This window comes from Phasianus colchicus, chromosome 10 (genome assembly GCF_987193195.1).
Source record: "Phasianus colchicus chromosome 10, bPhaCol1.hap1.1, whole genome shotgun sequence".
Taxonomy (NCBI): Eukaryota; Metazoa; Chordata; class Aves; order Galliformes; family Phasianidae; genus Phasianus; species Phasianus colchicus.
The window spans coordinates 11,706,152-11,723,845 of NC_143445.1; the positions used below are offsets into that span (position 1 = coordinate 11,706,152).

At 41.7% G+C, this 17,694-nt stretch overlaps 1 protein-coding gene across 1 annotated transcript; it reads left to right on the forward strand.

The window, feature by feature from the left end:
- The first annotated feature begins 3,684 nt into the window (after positions 1–3,684).
- On the forward strand, positions 3,685–17,331 carry DIPK2A (divergent protein kinase domain 2A). The gene is made up of 3 exons (XM_031596280.2): positions 3,685–4,450; positions 12,872–13,175; positions 14,060–17,331. The coding sequence occupies exons 1-3, from the start codon at positions 3,797–3,799 to the stop codon at positions 14,389–14,391; spliced, it is 1,290 nt and encodes a 429-aa protein (XP_031452140.1). The 5' UTR covers positions 3,685–3,796; the 3' UTR covers positions 14,392–17,331.
- The last annotated feature ends 363 nt before the right edge of the window (positions 17,332–17,694 follow it).

Genomic DNA, 17,694 nt, shown 5'->3' on the forward strand with positions numbered 1-17,694 from the left:
ATCAGAGTGAAGATAGATGTTGACTGTTAAGGGAAAAAATAATGCACATCCTTGATTTATATTTGAAGATGTGGGGAAAAGAGAATTTAGGCATTCTTTTGTCTATTTTGTTGTTCAGGTTCAGTGCTGGAATCAACAAATGTGCATGTCATGATGATAAAGCACATTTGCTTGGTGTTGATTCAGCAAAATAACTTATAATGTTATTCAGCTGCTATAAGCATAATATTTACAAATTAAAAGGAAAAAGAAATTGAGGGAAAAATGCCAAGCTGCTCAAGGCAATAATTGTACAGAGCCAATAATTGTGTTATGTTTCCACATGTACTGTGGTGTTATGTGCACAGATTTCAAGCCATTTAAAAATGAGCTGATTATTTATAGAAAAAGTAACCTTGTTGCTTATTTCATTTTTGCTTGTACTCTAAGCAGGAATTGAAATTGTATTAAAACACCAGTTTACTGCAGTTGATTAAAGAAGTATATTCCCTCCCACTTCTCATAGAATAGATTAATGTGGAACACCTTTTGGGTAATATTTGTCCAGAATCACATGCTGATTTCATTTTGCTGTACTGTAAGCAGTACAGCGTAGTAAAATAGTTTTTGATTCTGCTGAAAGTAGAATACAAAACAGCAGTTATGCTACATATTCTCAGGCAGCCGTGAACAGTGAACAGCATCCCTTTCCCTTGGTCTCTAAGAGAGCTGGAACAGATGGACGGATGGACATACAGATTACACAACCTAATCATATATCCAGATTTCTTCAAATATGTACTTTTTTTTTTTTTTTTCTGACAAGAGATCAAATTTGAAGGATGCCTGAGGATATTGAATATAGATATCTGAAGATATCCTCTAGTGAGGCAAAATACTCAGGAATTTCAGCCATTCCTCTGGCACGTGCTCCTGAATGACATCTATGCAGTAAGTCTGAGGCACAGAATGGAAATAAGTGAACTCTGATTACGAATGTGCAGAATTTACAGTAGGTGTTCTTCCAGGCACATCTTTCAGATATGTCTGGTTAAAAGTCACGATCATCCCTATTTTGAAAGCTGCAAGGTGGTTATGTGATTCAGTGTGGAAATGAATCAATAAAGAACAATTTATAAAACACAATGAGACACTCCATATCCATTATCTGCAAGGATTTTGAGATTGCTGTCATTTTGGACAGCTGCTCATTCTGTAGTTGGAAGTAGAAGAACTCAGAATTAAGCACCCTAGTATGCCAGAGTCTGTTATCTGTTATCAGCCCTTTGCATAGAGTTGTTGGATTCCAAATAGCTTAAATTTGGGACAGTTGTTTGCTTTGTTCTTATGGAGAGAAAATGCTTGGATCTACCTAAGTCTTTCACATCGCTCTGCTAGATATTTACTGAAAGTCATCCCCATAGCCACACAGTCTGTGATTTCCATGATACCTCTTGATGTATCTGAAAACAATGCGAATATATGATGTCTGCTTACATTAAAGTCCATGCCTAACTTCAACACAGCGTTGTTATGGAAGATAGTTAAAAAAAAATACATATATGGAGCCAGCAATAACTGGTAACTGGTTAGAATGACACTTCATAACATGGAGCAAACTGAGACCTTCCTGCTGAGCTACTGCAAAGAGCTGTGTAACTGCACTAACCTGCTGTGTCACGGAACTTCACACACTTGCTCTCTGCTGATGGTCTGTATTCTCATTCCAGTCACTGGAATCTGTGATGAATTACATTGTCATATATAATGAAGCCTTCACAGGAAAACTACTCTGGTTTATTTTGAACTTAGAAGAGTGAAGGCAACTCTAGAAAAACAGATCTTGAAATACATATATTATAGTGCATTATCTAGTTTTCTCTGCATTCTCCTGCATCATGAAACAGATTCCCCTCCTGCCTTGAAATGGATCACTCACAAATCATGCTTTATAAGTCACAAGCTACATAGATCATTACTGAGTAATTAGTTTTTCAACCAAGCACTCTCCCTCCTTTGCTTTTTGTTACTAAGTTTGCCTCAGCTTTTTCATTTTTCAGTCTCAAGCAAAAATTGTAATTCTGAATTAGAGCTACACTGCATAAAAAAGGCAGCCTTCCTTTAGCTCTCAGAAAGACCCCCCCAAACTCCTATGAATACCATTATACCTCAGAACAAGTTTTCTGAATTTTTTAGAAACGGCAGATTTATTTATGATTATTTGTATTTCAAAAAAATGTTTTGATCTAGTAAAGACTAAAATGTTATTATTCAGAAGGATCGAGCTGTTTCACTACAACAGAGCACATGAGAAGTAAGAATCAAGTGAGTAAAGTAGAAAATAAATGTAAATACAATGTATTGATTTATATCTGGATTTTTTTGTGGTGTAATAGATAAGTGAAGCACTGGCACAGGTTGCCCAGAGAGGTTGTGGATGAATGTCCCATCCCTGGAGACACACAAGGTGAGGCTGGTCGGGGCTCTGAGCACCTGATGGAGCTGTGGGTGTCCCTGTTCAGTGCAGGGGAGTTGGACCAGATGGCCTTTAAGGGTCCTTTCCAGCAACAGCATTTAACAAGCGATGGATGTGATGTGGCCACGTCTGACGCACCTTGAAGATGTTTTACACACATCAATGTTTATAAACATCTAAAGTGCAGGAGCGAATGGATGGGGCCAGGCTCTTTTCAGCTGTGTTCAGTGACAAGACAAGGGGCAATGGGCAAAAACTGGAACATGGTACGTTCCATATGAACACGGGAAAGAACTTCTTTATTGTGAGGGGAACACGGCACAGGAACAGGCTGCCCAGAGAGGTATGGATGCCTTCCTGCGTGACTTACCATAGAAAACCTGCTTTAGCAGGGATACGGACAGCAAAACAGTGTGCAAAAATACAAACTTTCTTCCAATATTTGCGTACTTAAATCATGGAAATGAAGTCACTGGAAAATAGCACTCCGCCACACTTTGCCAACGATCACATGTGCCGTCCTGCGGCCCCAGCAAACCGAACCTCCGCGTGCGGTCCGCCGTGTGCAAAGCACGGCGCTCTGTCGCACAAACATCACTTCTGCGCTCGCTCCCCCTCCAACAGCACCGTCAGCCGGTGCCGCCCCTCACGGCGAGGTCCCGCCGGCAGCCCGGGAGGGGCCGCGATCCCCGAGGCGCCGCTGAGCGGCAGCGACGAGCAGCGGTGGGCGGGAACGGCGCGCGCCCGCTGCGCGCTGAGGGACGGGCGGGGCGTCGCGGCGATGCGAACTGCGCCGTTCCGGACAGGCTGTACCCCGCGGGCGGACAGCGAGCGTCTCGCACCGGGACCGCAGCCGGGGGAGGCGACCCACATGGCGGCCGCAGCGCCGACCCCTCGCCCCGACCCTGCCGGCGCAGGAGGGCGGTGGGGCGGGAGGGCGGAGACAAGAGGGACGCTCGGCCCCGCCCCCCGCCCCCGCCCGCGCCCCTCCCCCGGCGCGCGCGCGGCCCCCGCCAGCCCCGCCTACCGCCGCCAGCGAGAGCGCGCGAGGACGGGACGTCACTCGCGGCCCCAGGTGGGCGGGGGCGGCGGCGGGAGGAGAAGCGCGGCGGCGGCGGCGGCGGGGCTCCTCCCTCGGGGGCGTGGCCTCGGTCGGGGGCGTGGCCTCGCGGGCCGGCGGGCCGCTGGCGCCTCCCCCTCTCCCCTCCCCTCCCCCGCCCGCCGTCCCCTCAGTAACTTGGCCGCCTTTTATCGGGCGGGCGGCGAGGCGCGGAGTTTAGTGGTGCCGGAGCCGCGGCGCGGAGGAAGGGAGGGCGGCGGGGGCCCGGCGCGGCCGGGACGATGCTGCGGCTGGTGTCGCTGAAGTTGGGGCGGCTGTACCGCTACGTGAAGCTGGCGGTGCTGGGCAGCCTGGCGGCGGCGCTGGTGCTGAACACGCACTCGCTGCTGGCCTCGCTGCAGCGCAACGAGCTGGCGGAGCGGCGCTTCCTGCAGCTCAATAAGTGCCCGGCCTGCTGGGGCACCAGCTGGTGCCGCAAGTTCCTCAACGGGCAGCTGCGCCTGGAGAGCTGGGGCCGCCTGCGCCTCTTCGACTTCTTCAACGTGAAGAACGTGTACTTCGCGCGCTACGGGGAGCCCCGCGAGGGCAGCCGCCGCGTCGTGCTGAAGCGCCTGGGCTCGGCGCAGGAGCTGGCCGACATCGACGCCAAGATCTGCCGGCGCGCCACCGGCAGGGGGCGCTGCGACCTGCTGCAGGCGCTGCACGCTACCGAGTTCGCCAGCCTGAACGGCGACGTGCGGCTGCTCACCCCCGACGCCGTGGAGGGCTGGTCCGACCTGGTGCACTGCCCCTCGCAGCGCCTGCTCGACCGCCTGGTGCGCCGCTACGCCGAGACCAAGGACTCGGGCAGCTTCCTGCTGCGCAACCTGAAGGACTCGGAGCGCATGCAGCTCCTCATCACCCTCGCCTTCAACCCCGAACCGCTGGTGCTGCAGGTGAGCGGCCGGCGGGCGGGAGCGCCTCGGGGCTTCGTCCTCCTCGTCGCCTGTCTGGGCGCGGGGCGGTGATGCGGGCGGTGCTTCGGGCGGCGGTTCGGCGGGGCTGGGCTCGCCGGCGGCCGTGGGCTCTGCGGGCCGTGGCGCTGCCGTGCTCGCCCCGTGCGGAGCTGAGCCGCGCTGCCCTGTGCTCTTCTCGGAGCTGAGTTCGGCTGTGGCGTTTTTGGCAGTCACAGCGCGTGTTTCCTAGCTGAAGATGGAGCAGCAAGCGAGATAGCATTCGCTTCTCAGCAGCTGTGCTTCCTACGTTGTGTATTTAAGAGCCCTGATTACCTGCTGTTACGCTCCGTAGGCAAATACATGGACTTCAGTGCATCATCTGAATTTTGCGTTTCGTTCGTATTTTTAGGTCAAAAGTTGACGACATAGCACTGCGTTCTGTAGCAGCACGGACCTGCTCGTGTCTGGCAGCCTCCCCTTGCCTTGTATTTTGGCTTTTCGCTCTGCCGCCGATCTGCAGGCCCGCCCTCACCGCGCACGCTGGGCTCAGAGCTGTGCTGCCTGCCGGGCTGTCCGTGCTTCTAACTGATGCATTCCAAAGAGAATATTTGCAAGTGTGTGTGAGAGCATCGCTGTGTGACTGCTGTTACACACACCCACTTTTTCCCTAGTGAGGAAGCTAAAAAAACTTCCAATGCCCAAGAAGCAGGGCTGCAGGCTCTGCCTCCAGCACCTTTATTTATTGGTTCATTTCTAGAGAGAGTATTTATGAACTATGCTTAATTAAAAATATATTTCGGGGTAGCATGTGCTTTTTCCTTTTTCCTTTCTACCTGCAGTGCTTGGTTTGTTTTTCCCCCCAGTTCCCAGCTTGCTATTCAGGGCATGGAAGGCAGAGTCCAGTCCTGTTCCTAAGCATAGTAAGGAAACTCCACATAAAAAGGAAAGTGCAAACTGCCTTACTTTGCTGAGTGTATTTGGATGTGATTTGGGAATCGCACTGTTCTGGCTGTGTTTCATACGACTTAGGGCGTTGGCTTTGAGCACGTTCCAGCACAGGGATCCTATACCTAGATGGCTGCAAAAAGCTTCTTTGTGAGGAGTTTCTTTCCTGCAAAAAGTATGCTTCTTTGTAACTTGCAGGGCGGTGCAGTCCTTAGAGGCAAAGTAGATGGCATAGTTGTGTCACTGACTGTTCTGAACTGGGTCCCAGGCAGTGGGCAGCACTGGTTTGTTAATATCAGCTCTTTACTAAGTGTAGATGAGCCTTGAGGTTTTCAGGCAAATCAGATGAAGAGATGAAAAACCTCTGCATGTGAAGCTTAAGGAGTACTTTGCTCACCATTTGTCTTACTGAAAGTGCTGCTGAGAGCAGAGCAGGTCACACTGGTGGGAAGCAAGGCAATCCTTGCCACTCCAGAATGTGGTATGGTTCTGTTACTTCTAATCAAATGAGAAGTGTTTCACAGAGTATTGGAGATATTAATAGATGAGTGTATCCTGGAAAACATTCTTGGGCAACTTCAGATCAGCTTTGTGTGTTGCAAAACTTTGTGAAGTTAATGTATTCTGCAGAGGCACATTCAGCAGCTTTGATGATGGGTAATAAAGGTGTGAATGCCTTCCTTCAATCAGGAGTAAAATATCTTACATATGTAACCTGAATCAATTTTTCTCATTTATACCATACATCACACACAACTCCTTTTCCAGCCTCTCCAGGGGAGCACATTATACACAACTCTGTGTTATGCAGCTTTTGCAGCAGCAAGATGCAGGATGCTCTGTATGAGAGGTTATTTTCCAGAGGAGATAAATGACCGAGGAGTTTGCTTCCATTTATACATAAGGTATGCGAAACGCTTCATGGCATACTTTCTGCATGATTGATGAAGGCAGATACTGGCATGGGAATGAGACCAGAGGCTTCTTCTAAAAGTCAGCTGCTTCCAAGAAAGCAAACCTGAATGATATCTAGTGCTTTACAGTTTTGTGTTATTTAATTTTAGCATCAACCAGATAGGAGCAGACAGTGATTGAAAAGTCACTTTACTTATCTGACACAGCTAGTAACTTAGGAATTTTTTCATCAGAAACTTTTTTAAAATGAAAGATTGAAATTTGAGCTTGAAGCCTAAAGTGTGGAGCATGGTCGCTCCTGGGTGCCTGCAGAACTGTATGGTCACAGTTGGTGTAAAGCTTTTCCTGGAATAAGCTTGCAGTTGAGTCTGTAACCTCACTTGATAGAAGAGCAGACGTTCTTCTGTTGCAGGGTGGTGGGCAGTAGATAAAACATCACAGTCTTGTGTGAATGACTTACTGCGGTCTTAAGATACGTGTTTTTGATGGCGTTCATTTGTTAAGCAGTTGTATATGTGTAGTCAGTGAAGAATAAAGCCCCTTCTGGCATTCTGCTTCATAAAGCAGATGGAAGGACTGCTTGGCACAGTTTGTCTTTGCTTAGTAGTAAGTTATCGTTTTTTACTTTTGTAGAATCTCACTAAATCTCATCTTTTTTTAATCTGAATTCACATTGAAATGAAATAAGCTATATGTGAAGGGTTATGCATATAGTCTTTTAAAACTTTTATCATGTAAATATCAAGTTCTTGTTTTTAATCACAATCTGATGCATTGAAGCAATAGTTAATGTAAATATGGGCAACTTGTTCAGACAATAGAGCACCAAAAGGTTGCTGTTGTTTGGATGCTGTGAGCAGGGAGCACGTGTTGTCTCACACACAAAGCCTAGCGACAAGATCCTGAGTCCTGTGTGTAGAGACAGTGGAGAGGAGAAAGGCAGAGGGTGCTTGGGAAACTGACTGTGCTGTAACTGATGGAGCACTACTGCTGAGGTGGGAAATTGCTTTTAAGCTAGAAAACGTGGTTTTTAGTATGAATGGCTTTTTATCCAGTAGGGATGCATGGCAAGCTGTGAAGGACACTTTACTCTTCTGCTATCAAAAATGACCCATGTGTTCTCATTACTGAGGCCCCAGTGCAGTTAGGGCCGGTCCTGCAGTGCTGCAGAACCAGCTGCACGGCTAACAGGGCAGTGGGTTCACTCTTTCTTCAAAGGAAACTCACCCTATGCAAACTTTGCAGTTAAAAGTAAATAAAATGCTTGTGAGTCATGTGTGGGCTGTTTTATTTTATTTTTTTTGTTGGCTTATTTATTTACAGTTACAGAAGTTGGCTGTGAACTGTAGGCGAAATGCATTTCTGCAGCTTTTTCCCAGACTACGCACTAGCAGATTATCTTCTGCAGTTCTGGTCTAACTGTTGCTGCAGTGCCATCCAGTTGTAATGCCTGGTGCCTTTCAGGCTTTTGTCATGGCTGAATTTTGGTGCTTTTTTGACAGATAATAATTATGTTAAATACCACGTAGCGGTTTCAAGGTGCGTATCCATGCTGCTTTTTTCTTACAGTGAACTTCCAAGTATCCAATTTATTTCCTGGCTGATACTGATATGTTGACACAGTAATGCTTAGTCTTTAGTATTAACAGATAGTATCACAGTATCATGAAGGTTGGAAAAGACCACTAAAGTCATGTCGTCCAGCCATCGTCCCACCCCCACTGTGCTGCTCACTGAGTCCTTCAGTGCCACAGATGTGGAACAGTGAGACGCATTCAAGTATGCTCAACCGCTGTGGGAACTTCAGATGAACATTAAATTATGTGGCATGTAGTTGAGTAGTAAGTAGTCTTCATTTCACTCACTAGCATTCACAAATGCATTTGAATCCAGATCTTCTAAAATGCAAATCATGGCAAGACTGAAGAAAGCATTTGTTTCTTAGACTGCTTTTTAACCTCCTTTAGATCTGAGAGGTTTCGTTGTGCAGTCTTATCTCCAGGTCTGCGTGGCTTCAGAGCTGTACTTATTTGCCTTGGTGACTAATACAAGCCCTACTTCTGTTTACACTGCAAGATCAACAGCACTTTGTAAGAGAGAACAAATTCTTTTCCTTTAGAGGAGCAGCACATTACTCTGGTGGCAGTAGCAGCTCACAGCTGGGCACAGCTCAGTGAGATAATTCTAGCCAAGGCATTATGGAGAGGTCCTTTGCCGTCAGGATCTTCAGAGTAATGGCAAGCAGGAAGAAGATTCCCCATTGTATTGCATATTTGCATCTCTTCTATTAATTTTATCATCTTTAAGGTTACTCTACTTTTTTAAACCCGAAACTAAACTTTATATAAAAGCGGGTAGTGATGTACAGTGTCTTCTAGAGCACTCCTGAAAATGAAAAGCAGTATTTTTTTAATGCTACAGTAGAAAAACAGCTCAAGGTCTCAATTGTCACAAACAGTTTTGGCTTTTTTTTTTTTTTTGAGACTTGATTATTAAAGTGAATTGTATGCTTGATTATGATAAACTGTTATTCTTTCATGTGTGTCATTCAGTGAGGTTTTGTGTTATTGCAGACTACAGTGGGCTTTGTTGGCCTCAGGCTGCTGAGCCTTTGCTGCAGGACCCAATTCACAGTCCTGTGTTCAGAGCAGTGGCACATTTGTATGTCATCTTGTGCGTAGGCAGATGGAAGTGAGGCAGACAAATGCATTAATAGTGTGTTTTCATCTTGAGTGAAATGATAAATTCACTGTATTAATCCTTAATATTTCTTCCTAGACTACAGCTTTTTTTGTTTGTTTGTTTTTTTTAAGACATAAGTGCAGTATTATTCTTTGAGGGACAAAGTGCCCTTTGTTCCTTTGGCAGGACTTGCTCAGTTTTGCTTGGTGAGATGTAACTAGTCTGGGCATGGAAAAAACTTTTTGGTGTGTGTCAGTGGGACTGAAGGCATCAGGAGTTTTGTTGCATTTACTGTTTTCCATCTCTCTGTTAGAAAACTATTCATTCTGCTGTATGAAAAGAGTAAGAGGACAGTTTTAATGAGGGAGGACTATTAATCTACTTGTTTGTAGGTTTTCGTGTACAGCGCTGTATTTTTAAACACTGGGATGTAACTGTGGTTTTCCCAGCATTTACCTGTATATTCAAAGATGTCAGCGGGTGCATTGGAGTTGTAGATTAATTTATCAGATAGCTGTTTCTTGTGAGCAAGAGCTGGAATCTTAATTGTCAAATGCAATTTTTTGTCTTCAAATAGTGTGTTCAAGTACAACGTGACCTAATCAAATATTTACGCTACTAGCAGCTTGAGAATTAAAGTAAAATCTATGTACCCAAGTGTGGGGTTTCTGGCTGCTGTGTATTCTTCTTGTTTCTCAGTGCTGCTTGTTCGTGGAAACAGCATTTAACAACCCTACAATTTTGTGTTTGCATCTTACTGGCTTTCAGAATGGTAAAACATCTTTTAAAAAAAGAAAAAAGTTAGCTACAATCTTCAGCAGAAATGTGCTATTTTATTTTTTTAAAGCATAAAAAGTTGAAAAAAATCTCTACTTAGAAAACAACAGGTCTACTCTTCATTGATATTCCTGTCAAATTCATGGAGTGAGTATAAAAGTACTGAATGGGGCACTTGTACATATTTTTATCCCCTTCTTCGGCTACTGGCCTGGGTAATGAAGTGTAGATGTGGCTGTTGTGTGCCAGTTGGAGGGGAGCCAAAGCGGAGATGTTGTTTGTACATGTGCAGATGTTGGCAGGATTCCCTGTACTTCTGATGTCAAAAGATCTTTTTGTTGCCACAGAGTTATAAATACATCTGTGTAACAGTATGGCATGCGGTATTGTTTGGGAAGCTTGTTTCTAAATAATTAAAACTGCTCCAGGAATTTCTTCTGTGAGATGAAATTTAGCGTATGCAACACAGGAAGTGTAGTAGATGTGCTCTGAAGGTAAGTGTACCTATGTGGATAATACTACGCTTCTGAGATCTGTTTAATCCATTACATAAATCCCTGCTACTGATAGGAAGTAGTCCTCTAGCTCTTCCTCTTTTCTGCACCTGGCTATTCAGGCCTGCCTCCATCTGTTTTTCAGTACTAGTGTAATGTCATGAGCTGAATCTGGCTACTGGTCCAACTGAGCATCAGCCCAGTGAGTACCAGCTGCACTGCTTTCCTCAGAAAGCAAAGAAGGGGTTTGAAGTACTTGATGTGACTGGGAGGAAGATGCACCTTTCCTTTTGATGGAGACATGCCCTTTGCCATGATCAGCTCTTGGTGACTGAACTTGTATTTGGGAAGAGAGGCAAAAGCAGACAGCAGGACTGGAATATAGGAGAGGGGTAGAAGAGAATAAAAGGAGTAGAGTGGTCCAAAATAATACCTAAATAAAAAGATTTAGGTATAATTGCTGTAGCGGTTGAACTTACTGCATTGAGTGCTGCTAAAATGGAAAAACATAAAATTTGTGTTGGGTTAAATCACTTAAACTTGTGTTGATCAGAGAAGCAGGCCACTTTTCTCCAATTCAGGGTAAAAATTTGTTTTTATAAAAGTAGTCTACAGATAGTAGACTTGCATGCTTGCAGGATAGATAATGCAGGTTTGGGCTTTCTTGATCCTAAGCTATCAGGATTTTTCCTGGTTTATACAAGCAGTCAGCATTTAGAATTTGCTTGCCCCTTGATCCCACTCAATGGAAGGAAAAACTCACTGTGAGCTCCCTTCAGGTTATCACTTAGCACTAACTAATTGTGGCTTCATTTTGAGTGAAATGATGTGTTCTTTTGTAAGCAGTATCACAATGGACAACACCTGTGTGTATTGCTGTACAATATGAAGATGCACTGGGGCTTGTTTTGATCCAGGACTGAATATAGTAATGGTAAAAGTACACAAAATGTTGTTTTGAAGGCATTTCTTGGTTTGTGTTTTCATTATATTGCTCTGTTTGTGGAATAAGAAAGGAGATATTTACTTGTGGGAGTGTTACTGTTTTTGGTGTTTTTTTCTTTTAACCACAAAACAAACCCATTCTCGTGTTGAATGTCACTTGATTTGCCCTGAACTGGTGAGTATTTGTGTGTAACTTGCCACCTTCATGAATTTCCCTGAAGCTACAGATGAAAAGCTGAAGACTGGATAATGTCACCATTATTGCATAGCAGATTCAGTAAGTGAGAGAGGTTTAATTCTGCTCAATTACATGTTATTATAGCTTGAAAGCAACCATACTAGCTCTGAACATATCAAATTAGTTCTGTAGCATCCTCAGGGCTTTGCATGACTAGGTTTATCTCTGTGAGTAGCACAAGTGATCAGGACAGAGCAGAAGTCCAGATACAGGCTTTCAGCCTATGTTATTACTAACATGGATTCGGTGTCCTTTTGAGCAAGTAAGAACTGTCTTAAAGATTTTTATGATATGTAAGCGTTCAAAGGCAGAATGAAAGTACTACTTTGTAATGGTAAATAGTTCTTCTAAAATTGTCTTCATAATTGCCATTGCAATTGTAGAAGTTGACAAAATGGGTGAAGTATATATCTTAATTATGATTTTAATTTTTTAAATGTGTACTATAGATACAAGATTGGCCACAGAAATTTCCTTGAAGATTCTGTAGAGGATGTCTTGAGGCTTGTGGGCACAGAGTGGAATTTCTAAATATTTGAAATTAGTGTATGTTATATTCTTAAAGAAGTCCTGAGTGCACAGCATTTAACATTAAACTTTGTATTTTTGTGGTTTCTTCTGATCCATAATACAGAGGATATCTTTTAAATGCTAGTCTGCTTACATTGAAGCTTTAGGGCACATTCAGCACAACTGAAATATGAAAATGCACTGTCTTTTTATTACTATTAGTGTGCAATTGCTGTTTTTTGTATTAACCTCAAGAAAGCTACTAATGGAGACGCTTTTGATATCATTTTATGTGGTTTTGTGTAATACACATACAGAATGTACATGTAGGAATTAATCAAGAGGTAGATTGTTAAGGGCTACTAGAGGTGTAAAACCCTAATCTTTCTTTTATACCTTAATCTGTTCTGTAATCCTTTCTGTGAAATCTTCAAGTGAGCGGATCCTCAGAGGAAATCCAATCAACTGGGGAAAATGGGAAGAGGGGAAGAGCAGAAACGAGGAGATGCACTTTGTTCATTCTACTAGGTTATTAAAAAGAAAAGTTTTAGTTAAAAACAGCAGAAGCAAAATGATATTTTCAGGGAGGGTACTTGTTAGTACAGTGGATGTAGATCAAGCATCAAAGATGGTTGGTGGAAGAATGTCTATAGATGCCTATGTGAAAAGCTTGATCGTGTTTTATCAGGTCCTCCAAAGCTTTCCTCTCTAACAGTCTAGCAATGTTTCTTGCTCAAATATATTTTTGTCATGTTTTTTTCTTTCCCTTGAAAATCTGGAAGGATGTGGAAATGAATTTGTTGCTAGTGTTGCTGAACATTCACAGGTGTCTCTTCTAGATTTGATCAAACAGCCTATTAAAGTATAAGCTGTTTTGTATTAATGAAAATTTCAAAAATATCTTTTTATGTCTAGAGTTTCCCATCTGATGAGGGTTGGCCATTCGCAAAGTACTTAGGAGCGTGTGGAAGAATGGTGGCTGTCAATTATGTTGGAGAAGAGCTGTGGAGTTATTTTAATGCACCATGGGAGAAACGAGTGGATCTGGCCTGGCAGTTAATGGAAATAGCTGAGCAGCTGACAAATAATGACTTTGAATTTGCACTCTACCTCCTTGATGTCAGCTTTGACAACTTTGCGGTTGGACCAAGAGATGGGAAAGTCATCATTGTGGATGCAGAAAATGTTCTGGTAGCAGACAAAAGGTTAATCAGACAGAGTAAGTTTCTTTAATTTTTCTCTTCCCTTACTTCACCCACCTCCATGTTTTTTTCTTCTTTCTCTGAGTGCAATATTATGTGTACATGCTTTAAGAAAAAAAGCTAGCTTTACATGTAGACTACAAATTAATAAATTAGCTTTCTTCAACAGTTATGTTACTAATTAGCTTGATCAGTTGTTTAATGTTATGAAGCTTTGAGTTTACCTGAAGTTAATTGACATGCACTTTTTTTTAGCCTGCTTCTATTTCAGTTGTTCATGTAGGTTCTCTGTAAAAATGGAATTGGAGGACTGGTTAATTTGAGTTTTAATGCTCTTTCCAAATTTGAATAGTGAAACTTATTCATCTTCGTGTTGACTGTAAAAGCTCAAAGCTGCAGCAGCAGCAGGTGTTTGGCAAAGTGGCATTGTGTGAGGTTTTAGCTGCTTTTGAGCTTACAGGGAAAACTTCACAAAACTAAGGATTGGAGACACTAAATGTGAAATTCTAGGCTCTGCAAAAGCTTATGGCAGTAATCCAAGTGATTCTACTTTTGCTTTATATATTTTGGGGTCGCCTTTCTTGTGTTTTTTTTGTTCATCCTTATCCCTTTGGGTTTGCAACTGGATTTCTTACTACACATAAAAATTACATAAAAATCGTCTGAGTCCATCAAGAAAACATTTTTATGTATTGAACACAGTATGTTTACTTCAGTATTCATGACCACACAAATGTACTTCCCTTTTCTTTTCCTCTCCACTTAACTTTAGGTGAGACCTAACTTTTGTAGCAGGTCTGAATTGCTCAGTCACAAAGATGGCCAAATGAACAATGAAAAAGCTGATGGGTACACGTGTTTCCTCCTCTTACTCTTTTTTAACTGTCTCCTTATTTCACAGATAAACCTGAAAACTGGGATGTATGGTATGAAAGCAAATTTGATGACTGTGATAAAGAAGCTTGTCTGTCCTTCTCAAAAGAGATTCTTTGCACTCGTGTCACTGTGGACCACAATTATTATGCTATTTGTCAGAATCTTTTATCAAGACATGCCACGTGGCGTGGCACTTCTGGAGGACTACTTCATGACCCCCCAGCTGACATTGCCAAAGATGGGCGGCTCGAGGCCTTGCTGGATGAGTGTGCCAACCCAAAGAAGCGATACGGCAGATTCCAAGCAGCAAAGGAGCTGCGTGAATACCTTGCACAACTCAGTAACAATGTGAGGTAGTCCACAATGAAAATCTTTTGCAACACTGGCTAAAACACTATTGCAAAGACACATACAGTGAAGTCTTGAACTTGTGTGTTCAAAAGAGAAAATGAAGAAGTGAAACTAATTTATCGGTTTTCTAAATACCATAGAGATTTTGTGGTATTGTAATGTTCCTTTGCAAACAGACAAGGTACTTACTGAATGAAAACTTGAGCTACTATTGACTTTTCTCCTAAACTATTTAAAAGGGAGTAGGTCAAAAAAGACTGTGATAGTTTAATTGACAGCTGGTGTGTCAAAGGGTACTTTACATAAAACTGCATTAGTATCACAGTTCTGTGAAACTGATGTTCTTACTTGGGAAGTCAAGTTAGACCGGCCTGTTTTAAAGGCCTTTTTCCTGACACGGTCTCATTTTTGTGTTCTGTTGTGTTGTTTTTTTTTTAAACACCCTGAAGTGGCATTTACTTACAGGTAAATATAGCTGCCTGCATTGTTTCAAGTTTAACAGGCTTTCATGTTAATGCTGTGCAGTACATTCCTACTGTGAGTGCAGGATACCCATGTTTACTGTCTAATTTTAGAGGGTTTTACACTGTAGTTTACTATGCTTAGATTTTTTTTGAGGTTACTTTAAACTCAGATGTCATTTGAATTAACGCTTGTTTGATGTCTTTTGTAGTTCTGCCATTTGAGATTTCACTTCATGTAATTACTGTACAAAATCCTTATCCTTAATACCAGTACATTCATGTGACTGTTCTTCAGAAAATCACAGTATAAGCAAACCTTCGTTTAGCAGACATTCTTTGAGAATTAAGGAAAGACTAATATAAAAAAAAATTCTGCGTTAATTGAAATTGGGGATAGAAGCTTGACTAAAAATAAAAATTTGCTACTCCAGAGTAGTTGAGCAAAAACCAAAGAAAATGGTTTTGTCTATCCGTTCCTAAACTAATTGTAAGGGAAAAAATACTACCCTGAAGCTAATAATTCTTAAAATTCAAATTTCCGTGGCCGTTCCTTACTGTTTGAAGAGCTTCTAAAATATGTGCTTATACTAGAAGAAAACCCTCATTTGAATAAAAATGTGCAGAATGTTAGCAATTTGCTTCACGTCGTTACCAACTCTGTTCAATTCAAGTGTAGTGAAGTTTACTGGATATTCATCTTCTGGTTTACCAGTTAAGTTTATTAAACAATATCCACTCTAGACACATTTTCTTGAACTAAGTTTGTCTATTTCCAGTGCAGTTAAAACTGATGAAGTATGTAAATCTGAAGTTGCTCTGATAAATTAGTGTTGTTTTTATAAAAACCTCACATCCTGCTACAAGATCTTACTTCAAAGCTTGCTTTTCCATTTATTACTTGATTATAATTTTTTATTTTATTTTTTTTTTTACTACTACAATGCATCATTTTCCTGAAGTCATATTCATGAAACACTGCTCTTAAGAAAACATATGCATGTTACTTCTGGTAACAGTAATGAAGAGAACTAACATTTCTTAAATGTGTGTGTAAAACAATGTTTCATGCAAGCTAAAAATTTTGAGCAAGATTGTACGTATGGTGATATTTCAAGAACCAAGTCAGTGTGCTGTTCATACTGCATCAAAAGACTGATGGGAATTGTTGCTTTACCAAATTGCTGCAAGTGCTGAGTGAGGGAAATAGCAAGCTCATGGGTCCTTCTTTCTCAAAGCTTAAGAATTGTCATCTAATGATGCAGAATGCTTTTGATTTCTTAGATGACTATTAAGGATATGTTAGAATTCTAAATTCTCACTTTAAATCATCTTTGCTTATATCCCTAGCTCTTGTCTTAATTGTTTTCTGAAGTTGGAAGGACCAATGCAAGTTCTGGTTTTTCATTTCTGTCCTCCCTTCATTTAAAGTCTGTTTTACTTACTTGCTGTGACATAAGCTGTCAGAGCATTCATATAATTTTTTATCATAAAATGCTCTTATTTGAGGAAACCAGACTAGCATTAGGTAATAACACTACCATAAAAGCCTTGAATTATCACTGAAGTTGATTTTATTTCTTTAATTTTTATTAAACCATCCACCACATTTTTTCCCACTGAGAGAGTGGAGTATGACTGTTCAAGTTTTAAAAGAAACAAACACTACCAGCTCTGGTTACTACTTGAGGCAGTTTTGTCACTGCTAGAATGTCCTGTCAGCTTTGTTTTGGGATTTAGTTCCCTCGGAAACAAGTCAATAAAAAGTAAAGTAGATTATAAAAGGAATTTGGAACTTAAAAGTGGAGGGGGGAAAAAAAATACTACAGGGAAAACATTGTGGAGAGCAATAAATTTTGGTCAGTTTGCACCTATCAGATATTTATTGTACAATAACAATTTATATTTTTAGTCATTGCCCATTATTGATGAGCACGGTGAAATATTTTTGAATGAGGTGTTTGGGGTTTGTATGTGCATTACAATTGTCCTTTTGTACTGTAAGTTACTGTTTGATTGGAATATTTTATCAAAACTGTTTCCCTGTGCCTTTATATTACAAGAAAGTTGTTTCTGCAACTTCTAATGATATTAATAAAGAATACTTTAAGAACCTCATTTCAGATGCTCATTTTCAGGTTTGTCAAACTCTTTTTTTTTTTTTTTTTTTTAAGATTGACTTAGTCCAGGCTGTACTGAAATAGACAAAGCACTCATTCTTTGTAGTGGTGTGGAATGCCTCCTAGTCATCAGTGACAGCCGATAGGAGCATCATTGTCCCACTCCCTACTCTTCTAGCAGACTGTTTGACTGAAAGCATAAATGATCTGTCAGAAATGTTTTCCTTTTTAAGATTATTGTAAATAGACTCATTTTCTTGGAAACAACCTGGTAAACTGTACCCTCCTGTTCTGTGGAATGAATGAATATTTTTATATTAAGTTGATATCTTCCCTCTTTTTTGCCACAGACATTGCCTTTTCAGAACAATATTTTAGCACATAATATAATATAAACACATAATTACTTTTGATGCTACTTATTTATTTACTCTGGATTTTTTTCATAAAGCATTTGCATTTGAAACTAAGACCTGCAGCAATACTATTCTCTTCTGAATTTGTGTCTATAAATCATATGAACCTTTAAAAATATTTGAGGTTTTGATTTCGGTTGCAGTCCTTCTGTTTCTAATCTTCAAGAACTGCAAACAAGCAAATTGAAACTTGTGAATTTTCCAGCTCAGTCAAGATCATTAAATCTTAAGAAGAAACTGGCATGAACAGGTGCCGCTGCTTTTTCTTTCAGCAGTTTCCAGAATATAATACAGCTTGATCCCACTTGCCTT